The sequence below is a fragment of the Ctenopharyngodon idella genome, chromosome 11, assembly GCF_019924925.1.
Source record: "Ctenopharyngodon idella isolate HZGC_01 chromosome 11, HZGC01, whole genome shotgun sequence".
Classification (NCBI taxonomy): Eukaryota; Metazoa; Chordata; class Actinopteri; order Cypriniformes; family Xenocyprididae; genus Ctenopharyngodon; species Ctenopharyngodon idella.
The window spans coordinates 3998969-4014445 of NC_067230.1; the positions used below are offsets into that span (position 1 = coordinate 3998969).

The 15477-nt window shown below is 37.7% G+C and overlaps 1 protein-coding gene across 2 annotated transcripts in view; it reads right to left on the reverse strand.

Moving 5' to 3' along the window:
- iffo2b (intermediate filament family orphan 2b) overlaps positions 1-15477 on the reverse strand; it is a 35634-nt gene that overhangs the window by 13301 nt on the left and 6856 nt on the right. For both annotated transcript variants that reach the window (XM_051913073.1, XM_051913074.1), the window contains exon 2: positions 1506-1566. In XM_051913073.1, the coding sequence (XP_051769033.1) occupies positions 1506-1566 (61 nt within the window). The remainder of the gene's footprint in view (positions 1-1505; positions 1567-15477) is intronic.

The following is a 15477-nucleotide window of genomic DNA, read 5'->3' on the forward strand; positions in this document are numbered from 1 at the left end:
AGGTTGGAGAGGAAATCCATACGGCTCAGGACAGAATTGAAAAGGCAGGTCCTGGGCATGTTTGGGCTCTCTGGGGACGGTTCTCTCCTCGGCGGTTTTGCTGACCCATAATCCAACACAAACACAGATGCAGCCGTTTATTGATTTTCCTGCTGCATCAGCAGAAGATGGATCTCACACCTGCAGTGTGATTCTGGGGAATGTTGGGCGTTTGAGACATGGGATGCAGCACTGCTGTTGAGGTGGTGGTCCGGTACAAACGGGTCTGTCGTCATGTTTAAACACCGACAGTTAAATGCATCCTGACCCAGATTGTTGGAGGTCACACACACACAGTTTATATTTGCTCAGATCACATGTGTGGGAACTTTTACTCATCGTGTATTTTAGCATGATGGTATAAATACTCACTTTTAAAGGGTTGCATCATGAAATGCCTGATTTAATTTTCTTGTTTAAAATAAAAGAGCTCAATGTTGTTACTATGTGGTCACTAAGGAGTGTTTACTACACAGTAAAACCTCCAGTGTTAAATGAACACTGTTAGTGTTAAATTAACATTGCCAGTGTTTATATAATCCACACCGGATTATATAAACACCGGCTGACACTGGAAGTGTTAATTTAACACTGGATGTTTTGCTGTGTATTCATACTTTAAAATATTCAAATTGTTTGAAATCTCTGACTTTTGATTGCACTACATTTGCAGATACATTTTAAAAAATACATTTTGCAAATGTATTTTAAGATGGGAAACATACTGTATTTTCTTGCCCCTTGAAGTATGATTTCTAAAAATGTTCTTCATATATTTTCTGGCCATTTTTATATATATATATATTTTTTTTTTTATGTAAATATATTTATATTGTCCAAAATATATTTAAATAAAATACATTTTGCATTCACTTAAAATGTATTTAAAGACCGGAAATGTATTTTTTCTTAATACTTGAAGTATACTGAAGTGTCCAATATATTTCTTCAATATATTTCCTATATATTAAATTGACTGAAAATGTATTTTGAGATTGGAAATGTTTTTGTTGTTGTCGTTGTTTTTGTTGTTTTTCCCCCTGGAAGTGAAGTATGTTTTCTAATAAAGGTTTTAAATTAAATATATTTAAAATTGGAAAAATATTTGTTAAGCTGTGCTGTTTACAACACATATCAAGCATATATTCTACATATATGTTGGTCAGAAAAAAAAAAAATTGGGGGGAAAAAGGAGGAAAAGTCCATTTGTTGTTTATAGGGGAAACACTTCATTAGTGGTGCTCTGTTTATTTGTGCTTTGTATTTCCAATTGGGCTATAAAATCATGTTAAATATGTCTCCTTTAGCTGTATAATACCATTATGTTACCCTGCATCATGATATCTGGATGTGTGCACTCATGCTAGATTTCAGGGTCATAAAGTGACACACACACGTCATATAACGGCAAATGTAATTATATCACAGCGAGAGTGTCTAGACGGCTCCTGCGCAGGTCAGCTCACCTCCTGTAGCGTCTGCACCATCGATTCCATCTGTTCTCTTCTCGACAGCTCCTCCTCCCACCTGCGACACATAGACACACCTTACATGAGTATAACGGGGCTGGACCGTATGAATCAAATCTTATCACACATTGAGTCATTTTATATCATGGAAACGGTGTGCATCACAATATAATTATTTTATATTATGACAACTTTCCTGTTGTGGCAACAGTATCAAAGCTTTATTTTGTGGAGAAGCCAATGAATTAAAAGCTAATCTCAACTTTTTTATGGAGCTTGATGGGCTCAAACCAGAAGATCAGATGATTCATAACAATTAAAAAGGTCTGACATCAGTGCAGAAACAGATTCACATGATGTAATGCTTGCAGGAAAACAAAAGAGTCAAAGCAGTGAATCATTTTCAAAGTCTTGATTTTTGTTTTTGTGCTCTAGAACAGGTTTTCATGTTTGAATGTTCATTATTTTCCTCATATTCTCCATTGTTGCAGCTCCTCTGTTCCCAGTCTGTCAGTAACGCTCTGTTTAGGTCCTGTCTCTATGAAGCCCCTCCTTCTGAAAAGCACAATGTGCTCTGATTAGTCGGCTGGGCCACTGTGTTGTGATTAGGAAATGTCCCGCCCCCTACCATAACTGCAAGTTCCAACACACTACTAACTAACTCAACCAGGCCCTGCCCCTTTATTTAAATTTTTTATTTGAATTATGAATATTGTGACATGTTTGTACCCCAAAGAAAACTCCAGGCTAAAATGGGGGCGCTTTGTGTTTTTTGCAATAGTGCAAGTATCTTTGTTGCATTCAAGTGTAAATAACATAAAGCAGCCCTGCCCTGTCCTGCAGTTGCTCATCATCTCCATTTCAGTTCCATTTCAGTCTGATTGATCCTTGAGCTCAGAAATCCTCCTGTAAACTCCTCGGTTGTGGTCTGCTGGCGTCTGTGGTCTGTGCGCCCACCCCAAGGTGTCTGGGACAGGGCAGCTCTGTAACCTAATACCAACAGTGGAAAACCAGCAGAACCAGACCAAAGGGTGGACGTATGTGAACTTATAAAGAACCGATTGGTCCTTTACATGCAATCTTCAAGCAATCACATGACTACAAGTTGACTACAATGAGATTGCTTGCTCAACTTTTAAATAGTCTGGTCTGTGTGTCTATTTATGCAGCAGCAGCATATCTTACATGCTCACAATAGTGTGTCTGTGTATCTATAAGCAGTAGCAAGTCCATACTTGTTCAACAGCAGCGTAGCAGATCTAGGGCCCTATCATACACCAAAAATATGAGTTTTCTACATTGATGATAATCAGAAATGTTTCTTGAGCAGCAAATCAGCACATTAGAATGATTTCTGAAGGATCATGTGACACTGAAGACTGGAGTAATGATGCTGAAAATTCAGCTTTGATCACAGGAATAAATTACAGTTTACTATATATTCACATAGAAAACAGTTATTTTAAATTGTAATAATATTTCAGAATATTACTGTTTTTACTGTATTTTTGATCAGAAAAGAAATGCAGCCGTGGTGAGCAAAAGAGACTTCTTTCAAAAGCACTAAAAAATGGTACCCAAACTTTTGATCGGTTATATAAATACAACCCGAATTCCGGAAATGTTGGGACGTTTTTTAAATTTGAATAAAATGAAAACTAAAAGACTTTCAATATTTTATTTACAATAGAACATAGATAACATAACAAATGTTTAAACAGAGATATTTTACACTTTTATCCACTAAATGAGCTCATTTCAAATTCAATGCCTGCTACAGGTCTCAAAAAAGTTGGCACAGGGGCAACAAATGGTTAAAAAAGAAAGAAATTTTGAAAAGATTCAGCTGGGAGAACATCTAGCAACTAATTAAGTTAATTGATATCTGGTCTGTAACATGATTAGCTATAAAAGGGATGTCTTAGAGAGGCAGAGTCTCAGAAGTAAAGATGGGCAATCTGTGAAAGAGTGCGTAAAAAGATTGTGGAATACTTTAAAAACAATGTTATTCAACGTCAAATTGCAAAGGCTTTGCAAATCTCATCATCTACAGTGCATAACATCATCAAAACATTCAGAGAAACTGGAGAAATCTCTGTGCATAAGGGACAAGGCCGAAGACCTTTATTGGATGCCTGTGGTCTTCGGGCCCTCAGACGACACTGCATCACTCATCAGCATGATTGTGTCAATGACATTACTAAATGGACGCAGGAATACTTCCAGAAACCACTGTCGGTAAACACAATCCGCCGTGCCATCTGCAGATGCCAACTCTATCATGCAGAAAGGAAGCCATATGTGAACATGGTCCAGAAGCGTTGTCGTGCCCTGTGGGCCAATGCTGATTTAAAATGGACTGTACAAAAGTGTTCTATGGTCAGACAAGTCCAAATTTGACATTCTTGTTGGAAACCACGGACGCCGTGTCCTCCGGGCTAAAGAGGAGGGAGACCTTCCAGTGTGTTATCAGTGTTCAGTTCAAAAGCCAGCATCTCTGATGGTATGGGTGTGCATAAGTGCATACAGTAAGGGCAGCTTGCATGTTTTGGGAGGCACTATGAATGCTGAAAGGTATATAAAAATTTTAGAGCAACTTAAGCTCCCCTCCAGACGACGTCTATTTCAGGGAAGGCCTTGTGTATTTTAGCAGGACAATGCAAAACCACATACTGCAGCTATTACAACAGCATGGCTTCATCGTAGAAGAGTCCGGGTGCTGATTTGGCCTGCCTGCAGTCCAGATCTTTCACCTATAGAGAAAAATACGTCAAAGACGACCACGAACTCTTCAGCAGCTGGAAACCTATATCAGGCAAGAATGGGACCACCAAATTCCAACACCAAAACTCCAGAAACTCATAACCTCAATGCCCAGACGTCTTCAAACTGTTTTGAAAAGAAGAGGAGATGCTACACCATGGTAAACATGCCCCCGTCCCAACTATTTTGAGACCTGTAGCAGGCATCAAATTTGAAATGAGCTCATTTAGTGGATAAAAGTGTAAAATTTCTCAGTTTAAACATTTATGTTATCTATGTTCCATTATGAATAAAATATTGGCTCATGTGATTTGAAAGTCTTTTAGTTTTCTTTTTTTTTTCAAATTTACAAAACGTCCCGACATTTCCGGAATTCGGGTTGCACATACATTTTTTAATAATTGCATATTCAATATTATTAATATTATTAATAAAGATATTTGTTTTCCATATATATTCAGATGCATGTTTAAAGCAGGCACAGTACAGAACAAAACATCACATTATGTTATTATGTGGTCCCTGTTTGGTTTATAGCAGCCTGTGAAGTCAAATAAAACCAGGAAACAAGAAACCACAATGAGAGAACAGCCTCTGAAAGCACTAAAACCATTACTTACATGCATGCGTCTGCTGCGTACAGCCTGAAAACTATGATTGACAGCTGTAAAAGGGCAGTTAATTAAACTTGTAAACAAAATGTAGAACGCCGGAGGGCTTCTTTCTACAGGGAATCAAATCATCTCAGAGGCATCACTCCCTGTTGCTACAGCAACGCTCGAGATCACCACAGAAATAGAGCATTGAGTGGATATCAAACCCTTGATCACATTTACGGCCTGCTGTGAGGGTTAACGCTCTGACCGGCAACATGGTTACTACGGGGAAGTAAACAGAACACATCCGTCCTCATGGAATGTGACGCTGGAGTGCAGCTGAATGAGCCACATGTCTATAAAGGACACAGACCGACATGATGTCAGCATACTAACTAGGGCACTTGATCATCTCAAGAGACTGAACAGGAAACTGCCCTTAAGAAACACACACACACACACACACACACGCTCTAACACACATAAAACACAAACAAACACACTTCAGCTAAACACATGCCATCCCAAACACACACCGCCGACCTTTGCTTTCCTGTTGCCACAGAAATTGTGGCAGAAAATACACACTTAAAACCAAGGAAACCCGTGTTGTTTGTCTTCTAAAAAGTTCACACACATTCAGCGCTGCAAACTACAAACACTGTAGTGAAATATTACTTACAATAGCATTCAAAAGTTTGGGTCAGTGTCAGTAACATTGATCTATCTATCTATCTATCTATTGTTCTGTCATTCTATCCAGCTATCTATCTACATTTATCTATCCATCTATCTATCTATCTATCTATCTATCTGTAGTTCTATTGTTCTGTCATTTTATCCATCCATCCATTCATCCATTTACCTATCTATTTACATTTATCCATCCATCCATCCATCTGTGGTTCTATCTATTGTTCTGTCATTCTATCCATCCATCCATCCATCCATCCATCCATTTATCATCCATCCATCCAATGTAGTTCTATCTATTGTTCTGTCATTGTATCCATCCATCCATCCATCCATCCATTTACCTATCTATCTATTTACATTTATCCATCCATCCATCCATCCATCCATCTATCTGTGGGTCTATCTATTGTTCTGTCATTCTATCCATCCATCCATCTATCTGTGGTTCTATCTATTGTTCTGTCATTCTATCCATCCATCCATCCATCCATCGTAGTTCTATCATTCTATCCATCCATCCATCCATCCATCATCCATCCATCTGTAGTTCTATATATTGTTCTGTCATTCTATCATCCATCCATCCATTTACATTTATCCATCCATCCATCTATCTATCCATGTACATTTATCCATCCATTTACATTTATCCATCCATCCATCCATCCATCCATCTATCCATTTATCATCCATCCATCCATCCATCCATCTGTGGTTCTATCTATTGTTCTGTCATTCTATCCATCCATCTATCCATCCATCTATCTATCCACCTATCTATCTATCTATCCATTTACATTTATCCATCCATCCATCCATCTGTGGTTCTATCTATTGATCTGTCATTCTATCCATCCATCCATCCATCCATGTGTCTGTCTATCTATCTATCTATCTATCTATCTATCTACATTTATCCATCCATCCATCCATCCATCCACCCATCTGTGGTTCTATCTATTGATCTGTCATTCTATCCATCCATCCATCCATCCATATTTATCCATCCATCCATCCATCCACCCATCTGTGGTTCTATCTATTGATCTGTCATTCCATCCATCCATCCATCCATCCATCTATCCATCTATCTATCTATCTATCTATCTATGGTTCTATCTATTGTTCTGTCATTCTATACATCCATCCATCCATCTATCTATCTATCTATCTATCTATCTATCTATCTATCTATCTATCTATCTATCTATCTATCTATCAATCAGTCAGTTCTATGTAACCCAATAACCTGCTAACCTTCTGTACAGTAAGATATTTGATGCTCCCGCTGGTCACTGTATTTTCTCTCTCTCTCTCTCTGTGTGTGTGTGATTGAGACAGTGGCTGGAGTCTGGACTGATGGTGATTGAACACTGTTCCTAAAGTGCTGGTGTGTGAATCACGCTGCTGCTGCAGAGCTCTGCAGGTCACTGGAGTTCATTACCTGCATCAGCCAATCACAGTGCAGCGCATCACTTCCTGCTGGACGCAGGGTGGCCACTGATGCAGAGGACAGAAGGACACAATCTGATCACAATGGACAGTCTGGACATTTGTACAGGGTAAAGAGAGTCTTACTGTGATTAGAATACATGATCACATTTCAACAATATATACTATATGAAGAGATATTAAAGCATGCACTGTGAGATGCTACGAGATATTGGATATTAATATCAGTTTACATTCATACAAAGCTTTATTTTTCCCCACGGGCAGAAACTGCAGTGTTGCAGCAGCAAAAATAGTCTGTCATCAGGTTCGAGATATTACTCATGATATGAGGTATTTGATCTTCATACATTATTTTTGTGGTTTTTAGTCCATGTCTGTTGACTTTGAAGTCGTCTATATGATATGTACATTTAACAAAATTAAGCTGATATACAATACGTTTTTTAAATAATACTTTTATTCAGCAAGAGCACATTACACTGATCAAAAGTGACAGTAAAGACATTTATAATGTCACATAAGATTTATATTTCAAATAAATGCTGTTCTTTTGAACTTTCTATTCATCAAAGAATCCTGAAAAAATGATTTCTGAAGGATCATGTGACACTGAAGACTGGAGTAATGATGCTGAAAATTCAGCTTTGCATCACAGAAATAAATAACATTTTAAAATATATTCAAATAGAAAACAGCTATTTTGAATTGTAATAATATTTCACAATTTTACTGTTTTTACTGTATTTTTGATCAAATAAATGCAGCCGTGGTGGGCAGAAGAGACTTCTTTTAAAAACATTTAAAAATCTTACAGACCCCAAACTTTTGTACATTTAAAATGTGCGGTCTTTAACGTCCAATCACAGTCAAAAAACACTGATGACATGCACATGTGTAAATGCACATGTCCCGCCACCTAATGCCTCAGTCCAACAGCAGCAAGTAGCAAATTATGGTTTTGCCAGGCATTTATATAAGCTAAAGGTTCGACTTAACATAAAGGAGCAACAATCAACCAGCATCTATAACACAATGTTTGATCACTTTCACTTCACATAAACCCACAATTATAATGAGGAATGAATTTAATCCAATCAACACTGAACCTAATCTCATCTGGATAGAGTCAGACAGGAATGACAGCATTGAGAGAACTGGTTCATTCCCAAACCCCATAAGGACAGCTTTCCTGTTTGTTTGAGAAGCTAATATAAACCTTACAAGGGCAGACAGCAACAGATGAGAAACCTCGTGTGACAAAGTCATCGCACAGACATCTGGCTACTGACCGCATGCCTTATAAATGAGTCCCATCATGCACTGCGCAAATGATTCAGTGTCACAAAAACACCTCACTGCTGTTTAAACATCGTCAGTTACTGATTGAGGACCTTGTTGGGGAATAAAGTTATAGGCCTACTACAAATGAATGAAATTTGTAAATGTGAATGTTGTCAGAGCCAAAACCTGTCAGAAAATACAACTCATTTAGCCAGTTTATGAGAAGACAGACCAAACATTTCCCATCATTCTCTATGGCAGCTCAAGAATGATAAAATACACAGATAAAGCAGAAACTGCACACATGATGTGCATCTTTTGGTCTTTATTTTGGTGCATTAGCTCTACAAAGCTTCTTGTCTTTGTTGGGAAGTGAAAATAAAGGGAAAAATATGCAATTGCCAAACTCATAAATACTCACATCCCAGGAGGACTTGCCACGTCCAGAGGTATATGCTAATATAAGAGGGAAAATGTTTATGGCCTGCTGTTTGAATCTACAGTAATGAAGGTTTGCTGGCTATAAAAGTTATGGGTCTCTGTTGTTTATTAGCCCTCTTGAACCATCTTGCATGTGAGCACATCACGTGCAGCTTAAAGGCTTAAAAGACTGCAACCTGTTTCCTGACAATTTTTTTTTCTGTGACACAAATTATTCTACTTGTCTCAATCTATTCAAGGGTGTGTTGACCAGTGATACATCTTAGCTAAAAATACTGCTGCATGTGCAGAAATAAAATGCAGCAATTGCAGGAAATCAGCGTTTGTTTGTCTATGAATAACATGAGATCCACAGGATAGAGAGAACACATCCTTCTGTGCTCATTCACTGTGTGTGTGTGTATGTGTGTGTGTGTGTGTGCAGACAGCAGCTTGACCATAATAAAACTGATAAATCACACACACACACACACACACACACACACACACACCATGATTTATCACTAATACTCTTTCCCTGACACATTCATTGGCCCCTCCATTCACAGCCTGCGACGTCTTCACCATGTGAGTTTATAGCATGTCGTGAGCAAATATTTCACACTGATCATATTGTCCTCCAGAAAAGACGTGCACGAGAGAGCGAGTAAATCTATATCATATATAGGGCTTGATGAAATCCATTTCCCAAAATGGAATCCCAAATTCCATGCTTTTCATTTCCATTTTTCTGGATTCCATTTAAAAGATTTTTTTAAATTTTAAGAATCAAAAAGGATGTCTTTCCAGAAGAGGGCGGGGCTTTAACAGCTCACGCTTCGGTTGCTCAACAACAACAAAGCTGGAAAATCTCACGCAGCCAAAATGAGGATTGTCAGTAACGGTGTTCAGCCTTACATTGTTCAAACCGGAGTCAGACACTGATAGAGAGACTCAGGAAGAAATTACAAATTTTAGACGTTTCTGAATGATTAGTGGATAAATTTATGTAGTTGCTGTGGAGTTGAGTCAACTCATCAACTAGCATGTGCCGTAATGTTAATCTTTTGTGCAAATCCAGCATTGAATTGACCCTCGTTTGTAAAGCAGTCCAGGGTAAAATGACAGCATGGCAACAACACTCTACTAAAACTCTTCCTCTTCACTAAAGCAGCCCAACATGGCCTCACCCCCTTTGTTGTGTGTTCTTGGGGGTGGGGTTCATGTACATTTTGGGGTTTGTGATGTCACCAACCCAGGAAGTAGCTTGTCGTAGTCCCTACCAGCCGTTTGTTGGAGCAATTTCTGTAAAAGAAAATATCTCCCTTTGCATTGAACTTTGAGTGTCGTAACTTTGCAGATGTTGTTTATGCGCAAACAGCAACATTACACACTAACTAAAGTTAAAAAGGTGAATCATAATCAACCACCCCTTTAAAATGTATGTTTTGATAAAATGTATTATTATTAGTAATTGTTGTTTTTACTTTGTGAAGTATGACAGTAATATATGTCTGTCACAATTTCTTCAAGTTAAACTGAACTTTCATTTTGGCGGGATGTAGTGAAGACCTTTCTGAGTGTATCTGATGATAGTTTTCTCAAATGAAATGATGAAATGCTGCTGAAGTGACTAAAATCTGTGTCGCATTTTATCATCTGCCAGAAGAAAATCAGTAAAAGCCGCGTGATTTTTTAATTATGTCCGAGTTACGTGGCAAAGTTTAATACTTAGGATTAAAAGGGTTTAACAAACAACATGACCGATTGCAATTTTGAAGCTTGCTTTAACAAGCACAATAATTATTTGTACAAGAAAAAAAAAGTGCTAGTTAGGGCAGGTCGAGACAGAAACCTGGAGAATTCCCTGGCTGCGACAAACATGTTCCTTGAAGTGCATCCAAATAATAATGGCAAGTTATTAAAAAGGGAAATGCAGTTGCAATGCCAAAGAACACTTACATAATTGTGCAGAATATAAAAATAATACAGGTTGCAGTTTATTCTATGTTTCATTAAATTGCAATGGAATAAGAAACAACAATACAGTAGGTTCATTTTCATAGATTCACAGATTTTCATAGAAAAATTAATGAATACATACATATATACACACACACACACACACACACACATATATATATATATATACATATATATTTTCCCATGAGGCCTCTCTCCTTCCTGAATACAGCACTACAAATAGAGTGAGAGAAAATAACCTCAAAATGATCTCTGTGTGTATCAGTAACTGTTGACCAGAGGTCATACAGAGGACAGACCAGGGTCTGAACAAGCATTTTTTGGTTCCCATGAGGAAAATAGCTTATAAATCATACAGAATGAAAAATATACACTACAAATGCAGAAAGTTTTCTGTGATGGGTAGGTTTAGGGTTAGGGGATAGAATATACAGTTTGTACAGTATAAAAATCATTATTTCTATGAAAAGTCCCCATAAAACATGAAAACCCAACGTGTGTGTGTGTATTGTGCTGTTGCAAATATTTAAAAAAACTAATTAAATCCTGGGAAACCATGCATAACAGCGATTTCACACACATTTAATAAGGTTTCCACTTTTTTATAACACCTCTTATCTGTGGTAAAATCACTATTACACAGGCCTCTTGTGGTTGATTGTTTTATTGACATGGGATTTAAAAAAGACATTAACCCAGGGTTAACTGCAGTGTGAAAGCCTCAAGAGAGCTTAGAAGACGCCCAACACAAGCTCAGCCCAAAAACTAGGGTGTGATTAAAAAAAAAAAAAGATGTGGCATGAGGCACAAAATGAGGAGGGATTTGGAGGCTCACGTGTGGATTCAGTGATGAAACTGAGGTAAGTACACATGTGTGAAACAGGTGTGAACATTTAATACAACAACTGACACAGTCATAAAGTATCTGAGCAGCTGGAGAAGCAGAAGTGGAAAACAAGTAACGGTTCACAGGAAAACAAACAAACACAGAAAACAAAAATAATCATGCATAATTAACACTTTAAGAAAAAAGGTACAAAGCTGTCACTGGGTCAGTATTCTAATGTACAAAAGTGAAAAGGTACTAATATGTAGCATTCAGGGGTAAATAATGTACAAAGATGACACAGTGACAGCTTGCATCTTTTTTTCTGAGAGTATAGGATATTATTAATAAAATTAAATCTTAATCAAATGCTCAATGCAATTCATTCCATGTTGGCATACTTCCTACAGAAAGCTGAAGCATGACTTATTGAAGAACTTGTCCTTTTTTAACCCTCTGGTGCTGTTCAGTCTTTTTCAACCGAAAAATTTTACGTTTTGCTTTGTTATAATTTTTTACTTCTTCGGAATGGTATGAAACTTGATAAAGGTTTTGGCACTTGCTATGTGAACACACACACTCACAAAAATCATGGAGATGATTCGAAAAGGTTAAATGGTCCTGAAAAAAAGTCACACTTGTATTGTTTGTGGTCAAAAATTACCACATTGGAAATGAATGCGAGACAAATCTCCTTGTGGGAACGTTTGGTACTGCGCCCAAACAAAATCTTACTGAAAGCTCATTTTTCGAGATGTCAAGCTCAAATTTGGAACACAACTTGTTTAGATTTATGGCTTTGGTTTTCAAGCAGTTTTAGAGCAAAACATGTTTTGGAAAATATATATTTCATATAAAAATTTATTTAAATGGTTAGTTCACTCAAAAATGAAAATTCTGTCATTAATTACTCACCCTCATAATGTTCCACACCCGTAAGACCTTCGTTCATCTTTGGAACACAAATGAAGATATTTTTGATGAAATCCGAGAAGTATATGGCTCGTCCATAGACAGCAATATAATCAACACTTTCAAGCTCCAGAAAGGTACTAAAGACATGGTTAAAACAGTCGACGTGACTGCAGTGGTTCAACCTTAATGTTATGAAGAGACAAGAATACTTTTTGTGCGCAAAAACAAAACAAACATAATGGCTTTATTCAACAATATCTTCTCTTCTGTGTCATTCTCATACGTTGTTTACGTCCAGCGCTTCCAGGTTCTACGTCAGAACGCCGACTCATTATTGGCCAGCATCTGCGTCAGCATTACATGCATGCACCGTGCTGATCACGTGATCAGCTTTGGCCCATACTGAGCCGGCATTCGGATGTAAACACGGAAGCCTTCGCTGTGCTTCTCACATCAACTGTGCTTCATAAAATTAAGGCTGAACCACTGCAGTCACGTCGACTGTTTTAACGATGTCTTTAGTACCTTTCTGGACCTTGAAAGTGTTGATTATATTGGACGAGTCATATAACTCTCGGATTTCATCAAAAATATCTTAATTTGTGTTCTGAAGATGAACAAAGATGACATGAGGGTGATTAATTAATGACAGAAATTTCATTTTTGGGTGAACTAACCCTTTAACTTTTTTTATATAATCTGCCAAGTGTCTTCTTTAAAAAGAGACCAAACTTAAGTCTGTGCTCCAAAGCGTTCAAGATTTAAGTTGGAATTGTCTTTTTCAGGTCTATACTCAAAAAGTGGTTAAGAGGCAATAAATGATAATAATATTAATACATATTAATAATTAAGTTTAAGGATATTGTGGTCTAATGATCGAGCCGGATGACAGGCCTGTCACGGTTAATCCAGCCTCCTGCCGGGCCCCCAATATAGCCTCATCACACCCAGCGTGTTCAGCAATGTGCCGGGATGTCCCGCTAAACAAACTCATTATCTCATATCTCTGTCATCTCATGTGCCCGGCGGCCGCGAGCTGTCACTTTCACATCTGAACGCACGCCCAACCGGAGCACATCCCTACCCAAAATACACCTCAACGGCTTCAACATAAACAAGGTGTGGGCAGAAAATACTTTGCATGTTAAGTCCTATCAAACTTTCTCGAGAAAGAACACCTAATTGAGTTAATAGCTTGTTACTGCGGCCAAGAACAGTTAAATTCAAGTCGTTCCTGTGTGATAACTTGCTGATGCTCGGGGCATTATTATTCATTGCAAAACCACTCCTCACCATAGGTGGAAAAACGTTTAGAGTTTTGATCCAAAAATCACAAGGCTTGTTAGGACTGATTTTATCTTATAGGACTGTGATATAACAGGTGTGATACAAGGGTTTGTTTTGTTTAGCAACACCCAAAATACAAGACGACTTCATCCTCTAGTTGACCCACGGTTTCTCAATTGTGCCAAAAAACGGTCATCAGTGCAAGAGTAACAGTGCTAATAACGAATTCTCTTTGTAGAAGTGAAGTAAAGGGTCGATAATGCATTAAAGCTCACAAATAGATCTTTAAATCACAGAATTTAGCAAAAGGCTTTGAACTAAAGTGTTGGTGCAGCAAAAGATTTGATATTTGCACAGAAAACGTTAATTTCAAACCCTGATTATATGCATAAAATGTTATAAAATTGAAATGTATGTTCTTGGATAATATTTATAAGTTACCATCCAGTCTGTTTCAATAAGCCATTTTCAAAGCCATTGCATAATAGAGTAAATGTGCACAAATCTTTCAATTATATATTAATGTGGTAATACCTTCCGCAAAAGTATGAGATCAGAATCATTAATTTCATTACAAAGCACATCTCTAAGCATCTCTAAGTCAGAAAATCCACAGGATGCCCATAAACGATGAGACATGCCCTGTGCCGTCATGCTAACACTCAAATTGGACGTGTGCAAGCCTGGCAGAGATCAGCCAGTCTGAATCAGCGTGCGGCCCACCCTAAAGGTCATCCACACCCCCATTCCATCAGCATGAGAAGGACATGCATCAAGATATCTAACCACTGACTGAAATATTATGAGAAGCCGTCTGTCAAACAGTAATGCTCTTTTAATCTGTCCGACCATCCCTGAAACATGACTACATCTCATACTGTCCACGGATGGATGGATGGATGGATATATAGATAGATAGGTAGATACCTCTCTATTTTATCAATTCACTAAACACTAATATTTGCAATTACCAGGCAGATTGGTTGTGTGATAGTTTATAGTCATAACGTCCCTCAGGAGAAGCTGCTTGCTGCATTCTGCTAATTACAGCTTTAATTTTTAAACCAGCAGAGGAGGAAGAGAACTCTCCAAAAATGAAACCTCAGGCCTCCTGCATTGATCCACGGCAATGAAGCTAAATTCAGCTGTGATTCAATTATTCATGGGGGAGAAAGTGTCCTGGGGTCTGAGCTGATGGAGGCTGAGGCTCTGAGCTGATCAAACTTTGATTTTGTCAGATTTGATAAATGGTGATTGGGGTGCAATATTTAATATTATTATATTTAATATTTTCTTAATATTTTTGCGGAAACCGTGAATAGAAAGTTCAAAAGAGAAGCATTTATTTGAAACATTAGAAATGTCTTCACTGTCACTTTTGATCAATTTAATGCGCCCTCGCTGAATAAATGAATTAAATTCTTCAAAAACAATCATACTGACCCCAAAGTTTTGAATGGTAGCATATATACCCAGTTAAAAATGTAAATCATTTATCACACTGGAAGTGAAAGGTCAAGAGAATTGCTTTGTGGGATACAGTATGTCAAACAGTGGATCTATACTGCACATTGCAGCAAATGTAGTAGGTCAGTGGGGATTTCATGCTATACAGCATATCTGCATAATGTCCACAGTAAGACTAGAGAGAGAGAGTAACATGCTTTACCAAACATTTATATCTCTCTTAAAGGATTAGTTCACCTCAGAATAAAAATTTACTCACCCCCATTGTCATCCAAGATGT